This window comes from Lepisma saccharinum, chromosome 5 (genome assembly GCF_977018435.1).
Source record: "Lepisma saccharinum chromosome 5, izLepSacc3.1, whole genome shotgun sequence".
NCBI lineage: Eukaryota > Metazoa > Arthropoda > Insecta > Zygentoma > Lepismatidae > Lepisma > Lepisma saccharinum.
Window position 1 is genome coordinate 69,144,351 of NC_139233.1, and position 24,359 is coordinate 69,168,709.

The 24,359-nt window shown below is 36.7% G+C and overlaps 1 protein-coding gene across 4 annotated transcripts in view; it reads right to left on the minus strand.

Annotated features, from left to right (window-relative positions):
* Positions 1 to 9,614: 9,614 nt before the first annotated feature.
* The window catches only part of LOC145987864 (uncharacterized), a 92,801-nt gene continuing 78,056 nt past the window's right edge, over positions 9,615 to 24,359 (minus strand). For all 4 annotated transcript variants that reach the window (XM_083122624.1, XM_083122627.1, XM_083122625.1 and 1 more), the window contains exon 4: positions 9,615 to 15,053. In XM_083122624.1, coding sequence (XP_082978750.1) covers positions 13,832 to 15,053 — 1,222 coding nt within the window. In that variant the 3' untranslated portion in view covers positions 9,615 to 13,831. The remainder of the gene's footprint in view (positions 15,054 to 24,359) is intronic.

Below are 24,359 nucleotides of genomic sequence, written 5' to 3' on the forward strand. Positions count from 1 at the left end.
GGGGGGAGGGATGGATCAACTTTTGGTATGATTAGGGTTGCTTTATTTCGTCCAGGACACTGCTGGCCGGAAGCTTCTTGGGGAGCAGGGGGGAGGGGATGTTGGACCCGACAAAGTTGTGTGTTTGTAGTCACGAAGTCATGCTACTTACTATTGATACTTTTCTGTTCATCTTGTGTCACTACGTTTTTAAGAACCAAATTTCTTTAATATGATTCGAGGGGGGGGGGGGGCAATAACTGATTTGACAGTCTCAATTCAGTTTCTTATCGCAGAAATTCCGAAACTATCAGGAAATTGCAGATATTGGTCTGCAGTCGCATCTGGTGTGTGGAATTACGAAATTTCCTTCCCATCCGCATCCCGTCCTATATGTCTCTAATTTAAGAGAATGAAATAAGTCCGAAGGAATTTTTTATGAACAAGCGGATAGAACAAGGAAACTGGTAATTTTAGTGAACCAAAAAAAGAGGGGGGTTGGACCCGTCGAATCCCCCTTAAATACGACCATGGTTATACACATTATTTCCTTGTAATAATTATACATAAACTAAGTATAGATATGTACTGTGCAACTAATGTAATCTTCTCAGTGTATTTTCTCTTATCTGCACAAAAATATTTGATCATAATTTGCGCAACAGAAATGGAACACAAACTGAAATTGCTTTATGGAATAAAGTGAAGAATGTGAAAATTCCTATTTTGCACTACATAGGTTACGGTAAATATCGATAAATATAAGTTTAAAAAATATTTGAGTGTCTGGTCAGCAACCAATTTTATAAGCAATATTTTTCGCATGGCCTGAGAACACACACGCAACTGAACCCTTCCATTTACCTTGCACGTGAGCATCACGGATATTTCATAGAAGAATGATCATTACAAAGCATAGCTTTCCTTTCTCATATCGCTCCTTCTTCGAGTATTTAAATCGGTACAGATTTGTAAAACTGCTGCACGTGTTCGCTCACCGTGGGCTACCCATCCGGAACTGGACGCTCGAAGCAGACGACAAACGAGCTCTACCTAAGGAGTGACGTAGTAACATGGCGGCGGCGTGTTTTCAGCGCAACGCTAGCCTCGCAACTTTGGAAGTCTCGTTTCTGCCTTAAACTGGACGCAGAGAAACGCGAGAACTTGCAGGGGTAATTTTTCCAGGGTGTAGTTTTTAAAATTGTTGTAAAAAAAATTGAGTGGAAATGTCCATTGGTATCTACGCAACGGCAAATTTATGTGTGTTGTACTCTAGTTCTAAATTATATAGCCTTCTCCACTAACCTGTCTCCTCATCCCTTTTAGGTGCAAATATTTTCGTCTTATTTTCAAATTCTCTCAATTTATGTTCCTCTTTCAGTGTAAGGAACCAAGTTTCGCATCCATATAATAATACAGGCAAAATTACTGTTTTGTATATTTTAACGTTTAGTTTCTTAGATATTATACGAGAAGACAAAAGTTTATGAAGAGAAAAGTAACATGCATTTCCTGAATTAAGCCTGCTTTTTATTTCCTCTTTAATATCATTTTCATTTGTTAGTACGTAATACTCCTAAGTACTTGAATTTGGAAACTGGTACAAACGAGTTGTTATCAATAATTGGATTTTGATTATTACCTAACAATTGGTTTCGACCTGTAAGCATATATTTAATTTTCTCTTTGCTAACTTCCAAACCTATCTCTTTAGCTGCTTTGAAAACTATTTTAGCATTATTCTTAATTGTATTTATATCATCCCCTAATAATTCTACATCATCTGCATGTGCTAACAGTTGAGTCACACTGTTTATTTTTAGTCCTCTGTTAGTTACTTTTAGATTCCTAACAGCGTATTGTAAGGCAAAATTAAAGAGCAATAGAGATAATGAATCTCCTTGTTTTAACCCATCATAAATTGTAAATTTGTCAGTCATATTAATATCCACACGAATTTTACTTTCTGTTTCACTGGTGCATACTTTTATCATATTAACAAGCTTCTTAGGTATTCCAAACTCGACTAATATATTATATAATTTATCTCTTTTGACTGAATCATATGCTTTTTAAAATCAGTGAATAGCTGATGGATATTTTGATTATATTCCCACTTTTTCTCAAAGTGTCTGATGTGAAAAATTTGATCTGTTACGTTTAAATCCACATTGATAATCACCTATAATTTCATTAGAATATGGGGTTATTCTTCGTTTTTAAAACTATTAAAATAAATACTTAAATTTTTGTATCAAGATAAATTTTGTTACCAAAAGAAAGCTTAACCATTAAATTTTTATTTGTGGAAAAGAGTATTGGGCAAATGGTGACCGTTCATGTTTTCATATTCAATTATTCTTGAACTAAAGTTTTCGCCGAAGTATTGCACGAGGAATAGCATTAATTTAATGTGTAATGCATTGCTTCAATTCTCTCAAAGTTTGTGGCATTGGGGTCTGTACCTTACTCGTAAGGTAAGAAAAACTCTGCTGGTATCAAATAGGGACTTCTCGGTGACAAGCTAATGTCCCCTCTGCGACTGAAGACACTTTAATGGAATAACTAATGAAGAGTATTCAGTGAATTATTGGTGACTTGAGAAGTGGCTCCATCTTGCTGGAAGAACGTGTTTCTGTTGTAGCCATCATAGTTCTGAATTGCAGGAGTAAGAAAGTCCTAATCATTTGGCAGTGGCGCTCAGAAGTTACAGTTTGAGCATTACCATGATCATCTTCAACAAAATAAGGGCCAACGGCGCACACGGTCAACGTTCCTGTTCGATCTTGATGACCTTGGATGTTTTCAAACTTTCTCACCCAATATTATTAATTAAATTTGCGCTTGGGACGTCTCTTATTCCTGCCAGGTTATAATGATGCCGGTACAAATGACGCACAACAACATAAGAATCATTATTTTTATAAAATGCACGAACACAAAAAGTACGTTGCTGCCCTGTAAAGCTCTCCATGGCAACTAAATATTAACAATGTTGCCAAGCGTTTGCGATCTATCTCAATTCTCCGTAATGTGCGAATTGCCCCAGAGGGCGGATTCAAAAACGAAAATATTTCTGAGACACCCTATATTTATATTTTACATACCTGTCATTTTCAAATATCTGCATGGTATACAAAATAACAATTTTGTATTTGTTCTACTAATAAATTTCGATGACATCCTTGTGTCCAAAATCACATTCTACAAAATGTCTAACCATACGCGCGTTACTTCTCCCGCTCGCGTAACGAAGACTTACTTCAGAAAACGAATAACAACTTAGCAAACAGATTTTTCAATGTTACTTGATTATTACTTTTGGGCAATATTTTGTCAAAATAGCCTTTCATAAGCTTGGGGATACTATATGCAGAATGAACAAACAACTGGTTTCTCTCTCTGTGTGTGTGTGTGTGTGTGTTTACATTCCAATAAGGCATTAATTTTAATACAAATATCCAGTGGCGGCGATTTGGAGGAGCAAGGGGGAGTTCCCCCTCCCCTCGCCACATTTTGCCACTTGTTGCAGCCGCACTATGGCCTCTTAATGCTAAGACTTTCTACCAAAAATGTAAACTGTCCTTGCCCCCAAGTTTTGGCATCCGATCGCCGTTACTGCAAACATTCAGATATGATGAAAATAATATGATCAGGATCATGAATTTAAATTACGAAAAAGTAATTTAATCCTTCACCATTAGCTACCATCACAATTTCTATCACTGTCGCCTAATATATAAAGTGGAGTAGGTATGTGCCTTATATTTTTGCTAGTGTTGCCCACGAGACGAGACTTTGGCCTGTCTCGTCTCGTGGAAATGCTGTGAAATGCTGTCTCGTCTCGAAAATATTCGTTTGTCAAAGGGACACATGATCAATCTCGTCTCGTCTCGGATATTTAAAAGCCTGTCCCGTCTCGTCCCGTGGGCAACACTAATTTTTGCATTTGAAGGACAAAATGTGACGCAACCAATTCACATTTATTTCACTACATTGACATGAAGGAAAAATGTGATTAGGATGTATGGGCGCACACACACAAACACTTACCTTGAAATAATTGTGTCCATCGGAGACAAAGAAGTGGAACAAGATGCGAGAATAGATAAGAAAAAGAAGAGGAAAGACACCAAACAGACACACAAATACATGTGATGTGTGTGTGTGCATGGCAGTTAAGAGAAACATTTGAAGAATGGAACGAGAGAAAGTGAAAGGGAGAAAGAGGTAACAAGCTGAGAAAGAAAGATGTAAGGAGCCATTAGGGAGTAAAACAGAAAAGATGAAAAGGAAAGGGAAAAGAAGTGAAGGGAAATCGGGAGTGTAAGAGAGAAGGGGATACGTATGTATGTATGTGTCTTACATGCATATACATTCATGTAACAGTTGGGCTGAAAAGTTCGTAGGCTGACTCATAGATGGCGTTACTAGAATTAAATCCATGTGATTTTTACTTAGTACTAACCTTCAAAAGATACGTGTATAAATTTCACAGCTGCCGGATAATTAGTTCGTGAGATATAGCATTGTGAGTGAAGCAGCTTTTGTTATTGTGAAAAAATGGATAAAAAAGAATTTCGTGTTAATAAAGCATTGCTTTTTGGCGAAAAAAAATACTGTTGAAGCCAAGGCTTGGCTTGATAAACATTATTCGGACTCTGCACCAGGAAAATCAACCGTTGAGAAGTGGTTTGCTAAATTTAAACGAGGCGAAATGAGCATCGAAGACGATGCACGCAGTGGACGCCAAAGAGGCTGTTACCGACGAAAACATCAAAAAAGTCCACAAAATAATTTTAAATGATCGTAAAGTGAAGTTGATCGAGATAGCTGAGATTATTACATAGCGTTGTTGGAGTATTTAAAGGATGAAATCACGAAAAAACGACCCCATTTGAAGAAGAAAAAAGTGCTGTTTCATCAAGACAATGCACCGTGTCACAAATCAATGAAAACGATGGCAAAATTACATGAATTCGACTACGAATTGCTTCCCCATCCACCATATTCTCCAGATCTGGCCCCCAGTGACTTTTTCCTGTTTGCAGACCTTAAAAGAATGCTCGCTGGAAAGAAATTTAGCACTGATGAAGAGGTAATCGCCGAAACTGAGGCCTATTTTGAGGCTAAAGAGAAATCGTACTATAAAAATGGCATCGAAAAATTGTATGACCGCTATAATCGTTGTATCGCCCTCAAAGGCAACTATATTGAATAATAAAATCGAATTTTGTCAAAAAAATATTTTTTACTATGTTAGCCTACGAACTTTTCAGCCCAACTGTTATCTATACCTGCCCAACCTAATCTTTCAATATACAGCTTCTACCCACCCGGTCGAAAATTTCTGGCGCCGCCCCTCATAGAACCTCACAATTGTATGTTTAAGGTAGTGGTGGCAATTGGGTTCCAAACGGACCGGGGAGGGGGGGGGGGGCTTGCAAGCAAAGTTTACTTTATCTTGGTAGACAAGGCTTAGCATTAAGAGGTGATAGTGATAGCGGGGAGGCAAAAATATGAGGAGCAACTATCCCCTAAATCGTCGCCACTGTTTAAGGCTGTCATTTTAATCGGAAGGTGAAATTGGAACATTTTTTTACCAATTGACCCCTATGTTTCCATGCACTAACATTATGTGTCGGAACCGTTTCAGTATGTGCATTTCTTCTCATCAGGCATCAAAACATCTATGTACCAGAATTGTTTTTACGAAGCTGTTACACATGCACGGGACAACGCGAGATTCAAACTGTGAGCTGCGAACTGGACGCAGACAGTTCTCGAATATTTCTCTCTGATTCGAGCCTGAACACCACTTATGTGTCTTGCCCACCCATGTTTGCAGTTCTTATAACAGCCGAAACCCACCAAATTGTTCATATTCAGGCCTTAGCAATCGCAAGTGTTCAAAAATTGTCTGTCACAGCTTCCGCTGTCTTGTCATATATCGGCACGAAACAAAGGAAGTCTTCTCGAATACAGCTGGATCGCAAAACAATTAATGTACAATGAAAACCCTTCCGTTCCCAACACATCTAATGTTTTGTCTCCCTATATGTTCACAACTTCGTTCATCTTGTTTATGAGCAGAAGTCTAAGCAGCGGAAAGTGTAGAAGATTCTCTAGACTTTTGAAAGTTCTTTCATAGGTAGCCAGCCTTCTTTATCTGTACCTTCCCTGCCCCTGTTGCAGCCTCTTGTTTGACAGAAATCTGTGACTTTGATGTCATTATCCACATTCCTTCTGCATCTGCGTCAAATGTGAACAGATCCCAAGTTTTAATGCTTTGGCCGGGTGTGGAATGTAGGGTAGGCACTATGATTGAAGTAAATATTGTACATTTTAACATGTATGATATAAATATCTGTATTATCAAAACTAGCATGGAGTGTGTATTAAGGGATGGTGTCAGTAGCAGTCATTAGAACTTCAAGAGATATAAAAAAACTAGTATTTGTACATGATATTTCTAAATTTTATATTTTAAATTAACTTAATGACCCTCGACATAGATAATTTACCTTCACTTAATACTATTAAACTTTTGAAAAATGGACTTGGAGGTCGGTTCTAGCTACGGGCCTGATGTTGTGTAACATGGCTTTACAATATGCTTTGATTGATTGATTGATGTATTTGCTTTATTATTTTACTTCGCTTTTTGTGCCACTTTGGCTAATTTGCAAAGATGGGGATGAATGGATACTCACAAACATCCATGCCCAGACCTGGATTCGAACCTGGAACCCCTGGCGTTGTAGCACAATGTGATAACCACTCAGCCATGGAGGCCGGCCTACCATATGCACTGTACTTCCACGTGCAACAGTCAACAGGATTTCCCACAAATCATGTGCATTTGCAAGTCCCTGAAATTTCTGGAAAGAGTTAATGTAATTCGAATGATGAAATTGTAGCGATATTTTATAACAAAAAATATTGTTTTCTGTGACTTCATAAGTTACAGCAACTATTATTATTATTATTTTACAATACCCTTCCGCATGTAAAACATGGATTAGAGGTAACATGAAGGACAGTAGATTAAGTGGTCTCTGACTCAGATTGCATTGTGAAAGAGTACAAAAAGAAAATGAACTGTTCCTTCATCAACAAAGTGATAGGCTAGATGCTTAATTATTGATAGGAAGAAAGGCAAATCCTGTTTCTATCTAAATAGTAGACTAGAGTACGAACTTGTATACAAAGCCAAAATATTTTCAATCCAATTTGAACGTTGATTTGTAAAGTAGTAGTAGTAGTAACTAATAATAATAAACGTTTCTATGACTCTGCCCCCCGCCCCCGAGAAAAAATCCTGCGGGCATCCTTGCGCATTTGACTTTGTTCTTAGAGCGGACAGAGAACAGTACTTATTCTTTCCTAAATATCCTCTTCCTGGTAATATCCTATTGTTTCTTTTTTATTATTATTATAATTGCACACAGTAGGATATTTGAAAAAATCCAGTGGGGATTGCAGTCAACACTTTAATATCTGGATATTACATATGTTCGTATGCATCCTCAGGTACAAAAAATAGCAACTCACCCTCCATTCAAATACCACCCTGATTATGAACAATAACACTGCTAGGTTTTCTTTTTAGCAGAAGACTGAGATAGTTACCAGTGCAGTGCTGGACTGAAATGTAACAGTTCCTTTGGCAGACAAATTTGACTCCAGGGATAAATTCACTACATATGCTGTGCAAAGATATTTTGGCATCATTGTACTTTTATTTGCTAGGCAACACAAATAAATTACCTTAAATATACTAGAAGTTACATAGTATAGATCCCTCACTGCATCTGAAACTCTGGCATGGGAGAATTCGTGATAGTGACTCTAGTTTAAGTCATGAAAAAGCTATAGTTCATATATTTTCCAAGGTTTCAGAAATCTTGGGAGTTTTTCTGTTCTGCAGAAACTCAAGTTTGTCTATTTTATAAAAAAAATATCTTTGAAAACTAGTAATTTATAAATTGTGAAGGGGAAAATGTAAAACAATTCCTTGTGCTATGACAACACAAAGGTGGTAACACACTTTCAACTTCTGAAATACTGGAGACGATATTAAAAACTCCACGCTCCAACTTCCTTTACTTCCTTAGTGCTCTCAGCACTAACAAAAAATGCATGTTTCTCCAAGATGCCCTGAAGAACTATAGGGCACGTCCATCTGTGCTCCACAAGTCTGATATAATACAAAATCACTTCAAGACACTTTTTGTATTTTCTATTAACACTATAAAAGTAGGAAAACAATTAGAAACAGCTAGACTTATTAAAAAAAATACGTAATTGGTTGCATTAATTGGTACTGACGTTTACATCATCTCATTAGAATGTGATCAGGTTACTCAAAACACACGACAAGTCAACTAGAGAGCACCACATGTCAATATTTTAAATACTTCTAAAATGACACTCAATTAAAATTTGAAGTGGGCACCCTGCTCACCCACACCAGATTGCAGGTTAACTGAATTACCATTGTAAACAGGTATGTTAGAGGCAATTGTAATTGTAAACACTAAAAAAAAGAACAAATTACAAAAAATGAACATTCATTCTACTTCAAATTCTCAAGGGCCAGATTGTTAGAAATGCTAGAACATAATTTTGGTCTCACAGGGGCATTTTTGCCACTAGGCTATAGCTTAGGGTCTGCAAAAAAATGTGAACGGGTAGAAGTGACAAAGACCATCGACTATTAAAATTACTTAATATTGTTATAATGACAAATTAAAACCATATATCAAGTCCTTTTACTTCCTTATTTCATGAAATAAAGTAGAGGAAAGGAGTGTCTAGCTTATAAATAACTTCTTACAACATAATTCCATTTTCAGTACTGTATTTTAACTACAAAGGAAGACATGCGAGGTCATATAACAGTGCTTGAATATAAACAATTCTTCCTCAAAGAAAATAATGTAAATATTTAAATGCCAACAATTAAATGTGGAGGGATATTGACGGTTGAAATCAACATCCTTGTTTCTCAGTTCCGTGGCCAGTGTGGTTACTGTAATATAGTGTCGGTTTCTTTTCCTTTGGAGCGTGTGCAGTATCAGTGTTGTGCTGCAAAGTGAAAGTGGAACTTACAAACAAAAACAAAGTTTGATGAATATTTTTAATCAGATGTGTCTATATTTGAAAGTTTACAAGGATAGCCTAGGGGCTCAAATTTTATAAATCCACCTCCCCTGTTGGTCTGTCTGTCACAAAGTACTGCAGAGAATTGTCTATTACCAATTACCATTCATTCACCTTGTTTTATCTAATGTAAGGTTCAAGAATTGAAACAAAGAATGTAGGAAAATTGCTATGAGGAAAAACTGAAGACAAGTGTGATGAAAAATGACTCTATGCAAGACACAGATGGACAATTGCAGCCACCTTGACTGACCTGGGTTGGCTGGAATCACTGGAAATCCCACCTTACCCAAACAATGACAGAATCATGAACTGTGTGTTTATGGTGGAAATTTCAAAACACAGAACCCACATTATAGTGCAAGGCAAATCAAGAAATTACTATTATTACAATACATGCATCTAGAAGGGCAGGAAGAGAAGAAGAGAGATATGAAAATTGACACCAGGAGAAATAAAGTACATCCATAAACTGAAAAATATTTTATATTGTCTATTCAATTGTACATACACATGTTTTTCATGTTTAAAATATAAACAATTTGATTTGAAAGAACGCACAGGCTGGTATATTACAAAGACAATACAAAAACATGAGAACAAGAAACAAATTTTTACAAAATATAACACCCCATTGCTTACTCTTTATCACAACCTACATACATAGTATGCACATATTATATTTACATAGGGAGTTGTTCAGCAATAATGCTGCTCCACAGGAACCTTTCTTTCCCAGTTCTTTTTGATGAAAGCATGCATAAAGAATATGCACAATAAGAATAATGAATTTTAGAAATAATCGATGTTTACGCTGATAAAGAATTAAGTCCTAGATTATTATTTTATGAATATTATACTATTATTATGCATCAATTTCTGTAGATACAGTGGAACCTCGATATTACGTTTTTCAGGGTATCAAGCTGAAAACACCGAAAATGCAGGTAAAAGGTAAAAAGGTAAAGTGTTCCCCTGTGCATAGCACCACGCCATGAAGGCGTTTTCGGAAAATATAAAATTGAAGAATATTTTATAATGTTTTGTTATGTTGCAATGATCATGATTGAATGTATAATGCAGGAAAATGTAAAATTCGCGAAAATTTAATCAGTATTCCACTGTACATTAAATTGCTGTTTTAAGTCCACTTTATGCACAGAAAGGCTAATAGGGACTGGACCTACAGTTTAAAGTGGAATCCGAACCAGTATGCGCCTCCAACAGGTATTGAACCCGGTTACCTTCATTATAATGCAACGGTGCTACCACTGCACCATCGAGGAGGCCCAGTTCCACTGTACAGTCAATATAAAATTAATTTGTTGCAAATGATGGTAATTAAATACACTTCATATTATACAATAAATGACATACAAGTTTTGTCTAGTGATTCTACTACTTATATCTATTCCAACACTAAGTTTCGAGAGAAGAGTTTATGGATAAAGTCCAATTAACATTGCATGCTACTAAAGAGATATTGTCACTAACGTTCAGGGAAGAAGTATTATGCTTATTTTATTTTAGAACTTGGCAACTCTTGTATCGAGGAGGAGCAGGGGGAGGGCCTCATGTAATTTTAAGATGAAATACTTACAATGTGACAAATCAGTATAATCATATCATAATCTCGTTATTCCCATATTAGGTCTGTGAGTCTTATTTAATACCTTAATCATCAAAACTAAATTCTGTGGCACAACAGCTCTTGAAGAACCAAGGCCTGACAAGTGGCTTTTCATTGCTGACGCATGGTCAGCATGCTGAGTATCACCACCACTCTTTCTGGCTTTTGACCAAATTGTCCTTACAATGCTGAGCCAACACCGAAAGTTTAGAGTTCCCATCGGGGATTGAATGAATGTTTGCATCAAAGGTGAGTGTGCTAACAATTTAGTTACGTGAGAGGTCTTTCATAATCACGACAAAAATAAATACAAAATATCCTGTTTATAAATGTAAAATGCACATTTAGTTACCCATGTGACTATATACATTGTTGTTCTATCAATTTAGTGTTCCCCATCTCCATATGCACTGGTGTGATAGCATCAGTACATTTACACTTTATTAAAACATGATCTCCAATGTAAACATAGCAAAGAAAAAATCGCATCTAGTGTAAAGTTTATTACCATAGCTTTTAGAAAATCTACCATGAATACAAAATAGTCTGTTAAAATTTTATAACAGTTCAAAACGTACAATTTATGGCATTAGTTTATTTTCGAAAATCTTGGAAGTATTCAAATGGAAAGACTTACAAACACAGTGGGATATTACTGTTAAAATTACTAAGTTCAATTTTGCTCCTATCTTACCATGTAAACCATTGTACATTAAATAGTGATACTTGGTTCTGTAATATTACACTTTTCACTCTTTGTTTTCTATAGAAGAAATAAGATGAAAAATGGATGTAAAATCTTGTATATCAAAGGTAGTATTTGACAGAATGCAAAGACATCCTCGACTATCAAAAATCATAATTACTGGCAGAAAGGTTAGGTTCTGCTAATACACAAATGTATTACTTTCTATCAGTGTTTACACCAAAGACACATGAAGGGTATAACATTACTTGCTATTGAATGTTTTTAATATTAACTCCTGTACACAAACATAACTAACAACCTTGTCCATCAAATATACATGAAGTCTCTCTATAGTAGAAGAATAATTAATTATATTGTTTAATATGAATGCTCTGAAAATAAAAATGGTAGACAATGGTTAACAATAAATCCAATGCATCTTTGATATAGGAAGACTATACTCACAGCATATCAAGGCAATCAATCACCTCACTCCCAACATTACCAACAATATTGTGTAATAATTTTTGAGATAATACGTTTTTTTATAACATCAACAATTTAACATTTTCACTTCATATCTTAAAAATCTACAAAGCAGGTATGGCTAGGGCTCAGTCGATACCACTTAGAACTGACACTCTTAATGATGCCCACTGATACTTGAAAATTGTACCAATTTATAAAGTATTTCAGAATATTATAACTTTACATATTTAATGGCCAAATCCATCGCTCCCCACAATTCTGCTGCAAAAAGAGAATTAAAATTATTCATCCAGGATAGAGTCTGCAAAAACACGGCATTTTTGAATGCCATGCATGATAACCCAGGGTTTGTTCAGAATTTTCCATTGAGGAGGGGGATAAGTTCATACTTAAGGGGAACATAAGGGTAAATTTAGAACCAAAATTACTATAAATTGAAGCTTTGTGAAAATTTTAGTGAGTGCAGAAGAAATTTGAGGTGTGTGTGTTGTTAAATCACTACATATAGCCAGATCTCAGAAAAGTATCAGCCAAAATCGTTGATTAAACTCCGAGATAAATATCAATATTACTGTATCAGAATCGACTCAGCCCTAGATAAGGCACATTCTGTATTTTAACAACAGAAAGAAAGGGACCACAAAAATGAATCCAATAGTACAGATCAGATAACGTAAAAGAATTCAAGAATAACAGGTCAAGAATTTTTGACTGTGAACACTTATCAAGACCTTTGATCCACACCCTATTCATCATTATGTGACATTACCATTGTAAGAATCGCTGAAAAAGAATATGAGACTTTTGGAATGTCAACAGAAAATCTAACTTTCTTTTAAGTTTGTTATGCGATTATTATTGTTTAATTTATAAATATTGGAGGAATGAACATATTCATTGAATTTTACTAGTATCATTGATTCCCCATAGATAAAAGCCCTTAACACAACTTACATAGGAATCAGCTATGTTAACAACTCCACGTTATCTCTCCTTTTCGCACATACACACACATATATACACACACTAACTCTATGATGCACATTCAGCATCTTAAAAGACAGTCAAGATGGAAGACAGCAAATGGTATTGTGTCAGCTACTTGCAGCTACACACACAATGTTTTACATAAATGACAAATAATCAAATTTGTCTTTCAGACTAGAAGAAAAGTTCAGCACATTTCTGGTCACTGGCATTAGTTTAATTATGTTGCACACATGCATAATTGGTGGTTCATACTGCAAAAAATGTCAAAAGTGCACTGAAACTACAAATGACATTAGAGAAGTATTGAATACATATACACTATGAGATCTTCAACAAATGACACTTAGTAACATGATGCCCAATTTACATGTCTATGATTATGGTATTAGTTTAAACAAACTAAATTAATGTTAAATGATACTATTTTATTGTGTGATACTTGACTAATTCATGTCAATATTTCAAACAACAAAGGCTGCTTACATTTGGATGCTGGTTGGAAACCATGATAATTGTAAACTAGTGTACACAAGGAAGTCATTGTACGTTTACAAGGATATAAATGATAACATGAACAATTATGAATCGTTTGGAAACAAAAACCATGAATGGAACATTTCATTATGTTAATACAACACAAAGTGCAAAAACAAAATATTCTGAGCAATTAAAAATAACAATTTTCAGTTGTGAAACATTCAAAGTATATGTATAAAATAATGTACAAAACTGGTTCAAGAAATACACAAAACATAGATATAAAAATGTTTATATATGCACACACACGTGATGCTATATGGGATACATACAGAGCATGGATTACACCTTTAGCATCCATGAAAATGTCTTTCTACGCTATCGCAACTTTAAATGTGAACGAAAGAAGTCATTTATAAAAATGCACATGCTAGGATGAGTAGCAAAACTGCAACTGGAAATATAATGTAAACGGACATTCTCGGGTAACAACTCGATGTTAGAAAAGTAGAATTAATGTTGTCACTGAAATGGGTAGGTACCACAACGATAACATGTTCCTCAGATAGGAATGAAATTGGGAAAACACACTCGGATTTATTCACGCAACTTTGTGAAAAGTTAGAGTATTCGTAGGTTACTTTCTCAATATCAAACGTGGCTATTATATCATTGCTCTCAAGGTCATTGTCACTGAAAAATACATAGTAATAGTAACCATTTGACGTTATGGTATGGTTTGTTTTCATGCCGATACCTGCCAATTCTGTATTTTTGGAGTTTCTACACAGATGGGAAGGGGGGTAGTAATGCTGAAAGACTATGTCACCACCGTAGCACAACTGCAAACTCATTTCAAAACTTGATTCTGAAGAAACATCGTCACCAGGTTCAGTGTAATTAATAGCATTTCCGCCATGTTCGATGGCACCATCTAGCTTTTGAGCACCACCATCAGCATTTCTACGATGACGGGGATTACTGGGAATTTTAGAATTCTCATCATTATTATTATCATGCACTTTACTTCTTTTCCGACTTCTGTGCGGATGCTCTAAATTTCTTCTTAGATTTTCTTTCTCCTTCTCCCTGTTACGTACCTGCATTGGGTCATGTTCAGTAACTGTGTCATCTGATCTGCTGCCTTGATATAGCTCATGAATCTTCCTTCTCATGTGTCTCAAATTACGGTTGTTATTTCTCAAATCTGCATTTCTATGTTGCGATGCCTTCCCGTTCGGAGAGTGATTTACAATTTCTTCCAGTAATCTTTTTATCTCTTCAAAGTCTTCTTTATCCTCCTCCTCGTCATCATCATCTTCAAGTTCTTCATCTTCATATTCATCATCATATGAAATCTTGTCTAATTTTTGACGTGCTTTCTTGGCCTTCTCTCTAGTTTCTGTAGATTCGAAAACTGCAGGATCTTGCTTGTCTCCATTCTTGGTTGTTGGAATTTTTGACTGGCTCCTTTCAGTTTTTCCGTCTGTTTCAAATACAATGTATACTTCTTCCTCTGCTGGTACACCAACTCCTTTTGTAATATCTTTCTTTGTAGTAGATGAATGATCATACAATCCACAGGTTTTTAAATTTTTCTCACCTTTAACTATCATTAAATGTCCACCATCATACCTGAAAGTATTAAAAAAAAAAGTTTAAAACATTATGGGAAAAAAAGAACAGCTGAGCCAATATCACTTTGAATCAATACTGGTACACAACTCTGACCAGTTCCCACCCACCGATACCAATAACTGAAAAACATAACAACTCTAAGTAATTCAGAATACAAATTTCAATTTGTAATTTTTCCGTTGCAACTATACCATACAAATCTGCCAGGTTTGATTTTAAATATACAGTATATAATTTCACACATGTGATAATCAGTTGTCATTACAAAACCAATTTTCACCAATTTATTGGTACAAAATTAATGAAAATTATGCTATTTGTACAACTTCCAAAATAATTACACTTCAAAATGTTACACAGCATTTTGCAGACCACACAAGATATTTAAACTATTGCAAAGTATCAAGCAGTATAAGTGATTACAGTTTATTTCCCAATGCCGATACAACTGGTATTGGCCAATATAGATATAATACTATAAGCTCAGTCCTGAAAATAACACAATAAAATTAAAAAGCACATAAAATATTGCATGTTCTGCTGTTTGTATCGTTCTCTGCATCAGCATTTTAACTCTTCTAATGAGCCAGCTACTGTGGATTAGTGGTTAGCATAAAAAGTTCTTTTTTGGCTGCCGTTCTATTTAATCCGCAGCCTGCTACAACCCTTCCAGTCTGTGCTTTTTCGCCGTCACAAATATGATTTTCTGTGTTGCCTGAAACTCCAATTTTCTTTGCTCGAGGCACTCGACCCTGACCCATGCAGAGAGCACTTTGCATGTGTACCTGTATGTGTACGCTAGTAGTGAGTGGATGCTTAATTGTTATTTTGTGAATAATCGAAGTTACGCTTACTATTGTTACAAAATGATAAAGTTGAACTTTTCTTAATATAAGGTAAAATAAGAACACCCGTAAAAGATAAGGTATTTAAAAACAGTAGTTTAACTTCCAAAATAGTGACGAATTGCTGCCAAGTGCATGATCATATCATAAATGAATAGTCCCGTTAACCTGGAATTTGTTCCAAAACAAACACTGAATATTTATGTCTAACTTTCCCACAGGATGTTAGCTACAGTCCTGCAGAATTAACTTGAGAGAAATGGCCGCTCTTTGAGTGATGCACCTGCGCTCAAATTGGCTAGAGCGGGGGACTTCCCACTGTAACTGGCCAACGGAAACTCTAATGTTCGGGCGCATGAAATGTTACCAACTGTTGAAAGGACTCACGTGCAGTGACTGGTGAAGCAAGCGAAGCGGCAGTGCATAGAGCCTCGGTGTTTTGTCTCAAGATAATTCTGCTGGACTGTAGGCAACAATGACACATGATTTCATAGCATGCTCAATTTTTTAAAAAAACTTTTGCCCCTCGCATTCTACTGAGTATACTTTAAATGTAGGATAATTGTTTCACCTTGCTGCAAATTTTGTATACATTAAACAATGAAGAAGGAACGATGGTGGTCCACTCATTAAGACTTCATGTTGGGAAACCCATTTTGACACACTGGGTCAGGAAAAAATTTCCATCAGTGGTCCTGCATCAGACGGTCAGGGTCTCACCCAGGTTCACATCAGTGGGTACCTAAGGTAAGGGAACCCCTGGGTGAGTAAATGCAGCAACAGCATGGCACCGATCACATCACTTCCACTTCGTCCAAGATTGAGAATATGTGAAGCCCTAGCTGCAAGCCCTAAGGTATCTTCATGTAGAGGAAACTTTTTTGGACAAACAATTATTTTTCAGCAGGACAAAACACACTTTTTCAGTTGAAGGGAGCAAATAATGTTTAATCAGGGTATATCTGATATCATGGCAATTCTTTATTTAGTTATTTGCTGGATATGCCAATGTGTCATACAACTTTGTACACATATAAGTTATTTGTGTTTTGTTATCCAGAGCATAAATCAATCACTCTTTTGCATTTTGCATGTTTATTTTATTTATTTATTATTATTATTTTGCCTTTCTTTTGAGCTCCTCAGCAGATATCAGTACAGCAATCTTCCCTGGTTTATGTTGCTGGATTTGTAACGGAGAAAATTACAGAAATCATGCTTTGCTCCAAATGTAACTCCCAAATATCTAACTTGTCCTGTAGTTTGGTACTTGTGGACCTAATTTCTAAAAGTGATTTTTATTCAAAAAATCTTTTTTGTTGATTTTTTTTATTATTTAAATTGGATTTTTTAGATTTTTTTTGAAAAAAAAAACATGCTTAAAATTGCTTGCATGGTTTTTGGTACCATGCACATAGATATAGTGTTTATAGAAAGGTTTTTTCTAGTACTGTGCCCTGTAAAATATTTGAACAGTTTGATTAAAGCAAATAAAAAATATACGTAAACATATTTTTTTCTGTTTCTGATCCTGTAACTTTGTCAATGAAACTAATAATAATTTAATTAAGTTTTCTTCCAGTGAAACTAAAACATTCTGGATGTACTCTACAATTGTAACTTAAAATATTAACTTAAATATTTTTATAGTCTTTGTACCTGCATTTTGGAGATTTTTTTAATGATAGTTCGAAAAATATCAGCTGCCATGTTTATATTGTTTCCTCCTTCCCTTATTTCAATTATTTTATTACCGGGGTGTAAGTAAGAAAAGGTACTAGCGAGAGGTTTAGTAACAAGGCTCAGACCATTCTATGTTCGGAGAGACGCCTCCGTCCTCCAGGTACATACCTGCGCTGTCTTCCTCGATGTACACGCACCAAAACCAAATCCAATACTGATCCTGAAATTCCCTTCCGATCTTCTCAGATCGGTTCGGTTGCTTCGCTATACAAATTCCAATACCTGTCGATTCATATCCGTCTGTCAGGCTGGTACCTTTCCACGGATGAGACAAGTAATGGAATTTGTAAGGTCTGCATTCCAAACCGACGAGAACATCCTGTCTCCGTAATGTTTCGTTTTCAAGTACACCTTCTAATTCTTACCTACAAGTCAACAATATTGACACTATTTATGATTAAACATGATTAGTATTTTGTATATTTTTCTACACAAAATGTTTGCTATTTTTGCCCATAAATTATTGAATTTTAAATCAAGAGAGATCCTATGTTTACATTTCCTTTTCTATGAGCTTCACACTATCAGTACATATATTTTGTTTCCATTATTTTCCTATCTTACAACATTATAATCACCATTAAATTATTACGAGAGTAATGTACTTTCACCAAAAGTGTTTCTGATATATACAAAATCCTTATGTACATTATTCTATAAATTATTTATTTAGAGTGATTTAAATCAATTATTTTTTAAAAAACAATCACCTGATTTACATCAATCCATCCTGGTTTAAAGTGAAACTTCCAAGAACATATAGAGCCTGCTAGTGGCTTTTATAAAGTGCACCAAGTTATTCTGTTACATCATGAATAATGATCACAAGCCTCTCAATCATAAAGTTCACATGCCTTGGAAGCATCTTTGATTGAGAAGTGGCAGAAATTGTAAATTCTTTCAATAACATGCTGGCTGGAAGGATCGTAGCAGCGAGCTATGGTCAATCATTCACTTTCAATTTTCAAATTAAACAAAAACCAGGAAGAGGCAATGAATCTTGGATTATCTTTACTCAATGTCTCTTTTTTTCCCCTTTAGGTTAATCAAGATCATGAGCATGAATGACGAATAGATGAAATTCACTCACAAAGGAACATGCATGTTCAGTTGAAAACTGAACATGGAACTTGGTGGTGAGATTCTAAGTCAATTACAATGCACTCAGCTACCAAGGCAGCTAAGAAGTGATGTAAATTAACTAAATTATGAAGCTTCTAGTTTGAATATTTTAAAGTCTGAAATGGAGAAAAGAGAAAAAAGAAAAAGATAAAATAAATTAGAAGTATTTCTCTGGTATTTTATGTAAGATTTCATGAAATTTATCTCCAACCAGTGAAAATATACAGTAAAACTTTTCAATCATGGACAGGCCTGGAGGAAAAATAAATGTCCATTATTAAGAAGTGTCCGCTATTTAGAAAAAAGTGTAGGATGTTACACAATAGGATAAGCATATTACAGTACTGTAACTGTCGGATTGACCATTACTGGTTTTGGTATATTGTAATAATTAATTGCTGGCCAGCTACAAGGTGTAAGGTTAAGTAATATACTTCCATGAGTGTACTTTTATGTTATTATTGCATGTCAGTGTATGTGCTTATTGAATTGTGCTTTGCTGGAAGTTAGTTTCCCCTGTTTTTTACCTCCCCGGTTGGGGGAGCTAGCTCTTACAAAGGACCGTTGGCAGTGGAATTTTCCAATGCTACGGGGTCCACGTCCACGGACATTTACCCCGACTATAAAAAGAGCCAGTGGGCTTTAGAAAAAAAACAGTGTTTCCCCATTGATCGATGAAAGAGGAACGTCTCAAGTTTAGTCCACTTATGGTGGCTAAACTGGATATAATAATGTAGCATCTGGTTATGCCAGCCCCTATTGCTGTCCCAAGTCGCCTTTTAGAAGAAAGCTTTGATTATGTGGATATTTCCGTATTTGATTAATTGATGCCCAAAAGAAGAAGTGAAGGCGTAAGGAAACTCATTTGTAACGGAATATCTTTTAAGCTGAGGATAGGCCCACTGAGATAGTTATGCTAACTCGGTGGTAAGGGAAGTGCCGATGGTTATGCCATAGGTGCGCAATTATATTGATTTAGAGATTTGGTATTTTGGTCTATGCAAGACACTCATGGAAACGCTCTGTAAAATATGTATATATATAACTACATATAATAAACCAATATATCCTACGAGAATGGTATAATTTCAAGAACAACGGTACTGTCCATTTAACCAGTTGTATATTCACTTGCTGTATATGTGTAAACGAACCAGGGACATACAAATATAAATTGTTATGTGAAACCCCCCCCTTTTGTAATTCCGGCGCAAATATAATCTGCTCGCTTTTGCACCCAGGGTAAGGAAAAGGAGAGATTGAGGGATGAAGGTAGGAAGTAATCCAGAGGGCCGGATAGAAACGAGGGATAGGGGGGCCGACAACTATCACATATGGGGGCTCTATTGTCCAGGATATATCTTGTTGTATAAATTGTCGTCAGGTTTGAAAGATAGACGGACTGACGGACGGATAGAATTTTTAATTTTTACAACGAAGATCGTACAGAAGTGAATGTGTGTGGAAAAAGTAAAGTAGAAAAAATGGCAGTACAAATTGATAGAGATTTGCTTGGACAGCTATTGGGTAATCAGGATATAAGCGATAAATCTCAGGAGGAAATTATTAGGGAATTAAATAATCTTGCTTTATCTCGCACTGAACAGCAGAGTGCTAAGGAAGAGGAGAAAAAAGTTCAGAAAATTCTCGATAAGTCAAATTTACTGATTCCAGTCTTCACAGGAAGCGATGACAAGATTTCGCCGCATGATTATTTGCAGGAGTTGCGGAATTATAAAGATGTCATGAGCATTTCGGAGAAGTCATTGATTGACAAGATTCTTCCGTTTTCGCTAAGGAGGGCTGCAGGGGATTGGTTTAGATTTTCACGCCCGTTTGAAGATTTCAAGAGCTTTGAAAATGCTTTCTTAGAAGAATATTATTCTGTACATTATAAGAATGAAATCGACCGTTTGATTCTGAATCGCTTCCAAATGAGCGAAGAATATCTGGTTTTGTTTATTCGTCGAATGAGAAAACTCTTTTCTATGAGGCAAAAAGAGACAGACGAATGTGAAGTAATCGAACATATTCTATCTCATGCACACCCTAGCTTCCGAAGGCATTTGTATGGGATGCAATTTCATACTTTGAAGGAATTGGAATCTGAAGCAGCCATTGTTCAGAGGAGGTTGTATTCAGAAAGGCTTTATTATTCACCGCTCGCCGGTGAGACGGAATTATCATTTTCTGAAGTTTGCAACACTGAAGAGGACACCTCGCGAAGAACAGGAGTAAAACATTTGGCTTTGTCCGCGAGGACAAGCGAGGGGGGAACCGAGAGTGACCAGCTACCCTTATGCTCTCTCAATCCAGGTTTAGGAAAAAGGATCAAGTGCTGTGAAACAACCGTTTTACCAAGAAGGGGCATTGGCGGTGACGCGACCGTAGGGCAAAAGAGACCCTCTTTTGATGCAACTTTTGGACAAAGTTAATTTGTTGGGGCTGTCGTTGTGAGGGCCATAAACTTCAGGAATGTCAACAGGCCAATAAAAGGAACCAACCCTCAGGAAAGGGGGGTCAGCAGCGCCCCCAAATAAACCTTCTGTCGCCCGCCAGGAGAAAAAGCAGAAACAAAGGCAGTTTTTTGAATGGAGAAGGCTGTTTTCAGCAAGACCTCGAACCTCTCATTCAATGTAAGATTAACAAGAAACGCTTTGTATTATTTGCAGATACGGGAGCTTCAGCTTCTACGCTAAGTTTGGAAACAGCCAAGTTGTTAGAGAGGGATGGGAATAAATTCATGAAGACGAGAAAATGGAACATTTCATTAGCTGTGGGCAGCGTTACATCAGCTGGCGAGATGTATGTACTGAAATTTAAGCATAAATTTATCATCCTTGAGAATTGTTTCCGTGACATAATCGTTGGAAGGGATTTTTTGAGGCAGAGTGGGATAATTTTGCACATTGAGGAGAACGGTTGGTCGTTCAAGGATAGCGACGTGATTTACACGTTCTCGAAGCGTGCATGTAAACGAGAATTCGCTGTTACAGTTATGCAGAGAAATAATGTGGTACAGGAAAGGAATAACTCGTCAGATCACTCGAGCCTGGATGGATGCAACACACATGCACAAGAGAATGGCGGGAAGTCTACGAATGAGGATACGGGCCAATTAGTCGATTCCCAAGGACTCGAAGTTCAGAAGACTGCAAACGCTGGTGCATTATGCTCTCTGAAAATCTCGAAAGAGGTGAAGAGAAAACGGAGGAACGGAATAAAAAGGGAATGCAAATTTCCTCGAAAAAATTCCATTTCTACGAACGAGAAGAACCATTCATTATCATTGTTGCCTTTTGCTTTAGAGGACAATGAAAAGGATGTATTACTGGTTTCTGAGAGGCTACAAAAAACTTCATCGCTTGTTTCAGAGCAAATGAGAGACAGTTTGTTATCTCATATAATGAAACAACTGAAGGGAAAGCATTTCTCTGGGAGTAGGAAGTATAAGGAGAAAGTTTCTAAGTTGGCCAATCAGTCGTTTTTGGATGAGGAGGGAGTTTTGTGCAGGAGGATAGACTGCAAGCAAGATTCTAAGGAAACAGCCAAGATATGGGTCCCGTTGAGTTTGAAATCTCAAATATTGACGTCACATCACGATTCTGAATTTGCAGGACACAATGGGAAGCAGAAAACTTTGTCGAAAATCAAGGAGAAATATTCGTGGCTTGGAATGACATGAGATATCGCTCGCTACGTCAGAAGTTGCGTTCCCTGTACAGTTTCCAGCGAAATGAAGAAAGAAGTGAGACCGAAATATAAGAAAACGAGCCCAGCCTTACTTCAGGTGTTCCAGGATGAAGAGAACGAGATCAAATGTAGGCCATGTAAATTTCGCATTGGAGACAAGGTGTGGCTGAAAGAGCACACTATATCTGGCAGATTGCGTGGCGTTAATGGTGAACTTGAAACGGAACACTCAGGTCCATGTTTAATGTCTGGAAGGATTGTCCGATTGTGGAAGGTGAACCAGGCCAGTTGTCCAGCCATAAACCACCAGCTTTTGCTGCGAGGTGGAGGGACAGCAAATGGTTGAGGGGAGCCACGTGACAAGCTCCTAATGAGGGTTAGTAACACTACCGTCGGGCCGCCTACACAGCAATCCCAGCTGTCATAATAGCCGACCATGGATCTTCTTTTATTTCTGATTTTTTTTTATTTAGTTTTCATTTGTATATAACTTAGCCCCATTTTCTTCATTTACACAACACTGTTTATTTATTTGCGTGTCTCCAAGTTGTAAACAGAAAGACACACTGCAAATTTAGGTTCGATAGTCGAACCAGGACTCGGTCAGGAGTCCAACCAAGGACTCGGTGAGGAGTCGAACCAATGACTCGGTGAGGAGTCGAAGACAAAAACTCGGTCAGGAGTCGAAGCCAAGGACTCGGTGAAGAGTCAAACCAGGGACTCGGTGGGGAGTCAAACCAGGAACCAGAGAAAACCAACTTCAAGGAAGATGCTGTCAAGAAAACTTCATCCTAGAGAGGATACTTCAGTGGCGGACTTCACAAGGAAGAGGAAGCTTGGTGAATCTGTGAACATTGTGGACAATGTGATTTGGTGAATGAACTAGTGACTATTTCATTTTTCAGATACTCTGAGAAGAGTTGAATATCTTTAGTGTCTGTTGGGTAATTGTGTTGGATGACTTTGTAAATATGGTAATCTTGTTTTGAGTGTATTGTTTTTTCTTGTTCCTCTTGAAGGGGGGAACTATGTAACGGTCGGATTGACCATTACTGGTTTTGGTATATTGTAATAATTAATTGCTGGCCAGCTACAAGGTGTAGGGTTAAGTAATATACTTCCATGAGTGTACTTTTATGTTATTATTGCATGTCAGTGTATATGCTTATTGAATTGTGCTTTGCTGGAAGTTAGTTTCCCCTGTTTTTTACCTCCAAGGTTGGGGGAGCTAGCTGTCTTACAAAGGACCGTTGGCAGTGGAATTTTCCAAGGCTACGGGGTCCACATCCACGGACGTTAACCCCGACTATAAAAAGAGCCAGTGGACTTTAGAAAAAAAACAGTGTTTCCCCATTGATCGACGAAAGAGGAACGTCTCCTCAAGTTTAGTCCACTTATGGTGGCTAAACTGGATATAATAATGTAGCATCTGGTTATGCCAGCCCCTATTGCTGTCCCAAGTCGCCTTTTAGAAGAAAGCTTTGATTATGTGGATATTTCCGTATTTGATTAATTGATGCCCAAAAGAAGAAGTGAAGGCGTAAGGAAACTCATTTGTAACGGAATATCTTTTAAGCTGAGGATAGGCCCACCGAGATAGTTATGCTAACTCGGTGGTAAGGGAAGTGCCGATGGTTATGCCATAGGTGCGCAATTATATTGATTTAGAGATTTGGTATTTTGGTCTACGCAAGACACTCATGGAAACGCTCTGTAAAATATGTATATATATAACTACATATAATAAACCAATATATTCTACGAGAATGGTATAATTTCAAGAACAACAGTACTGTCCATTTAACCAGTTGTATATTCACTTGCTGTATATGTGTAAACGAACCAGGGACATACAAATATAAATTGTTATGTGAAACCCCCCCTTTTGTAATTCCGGCGC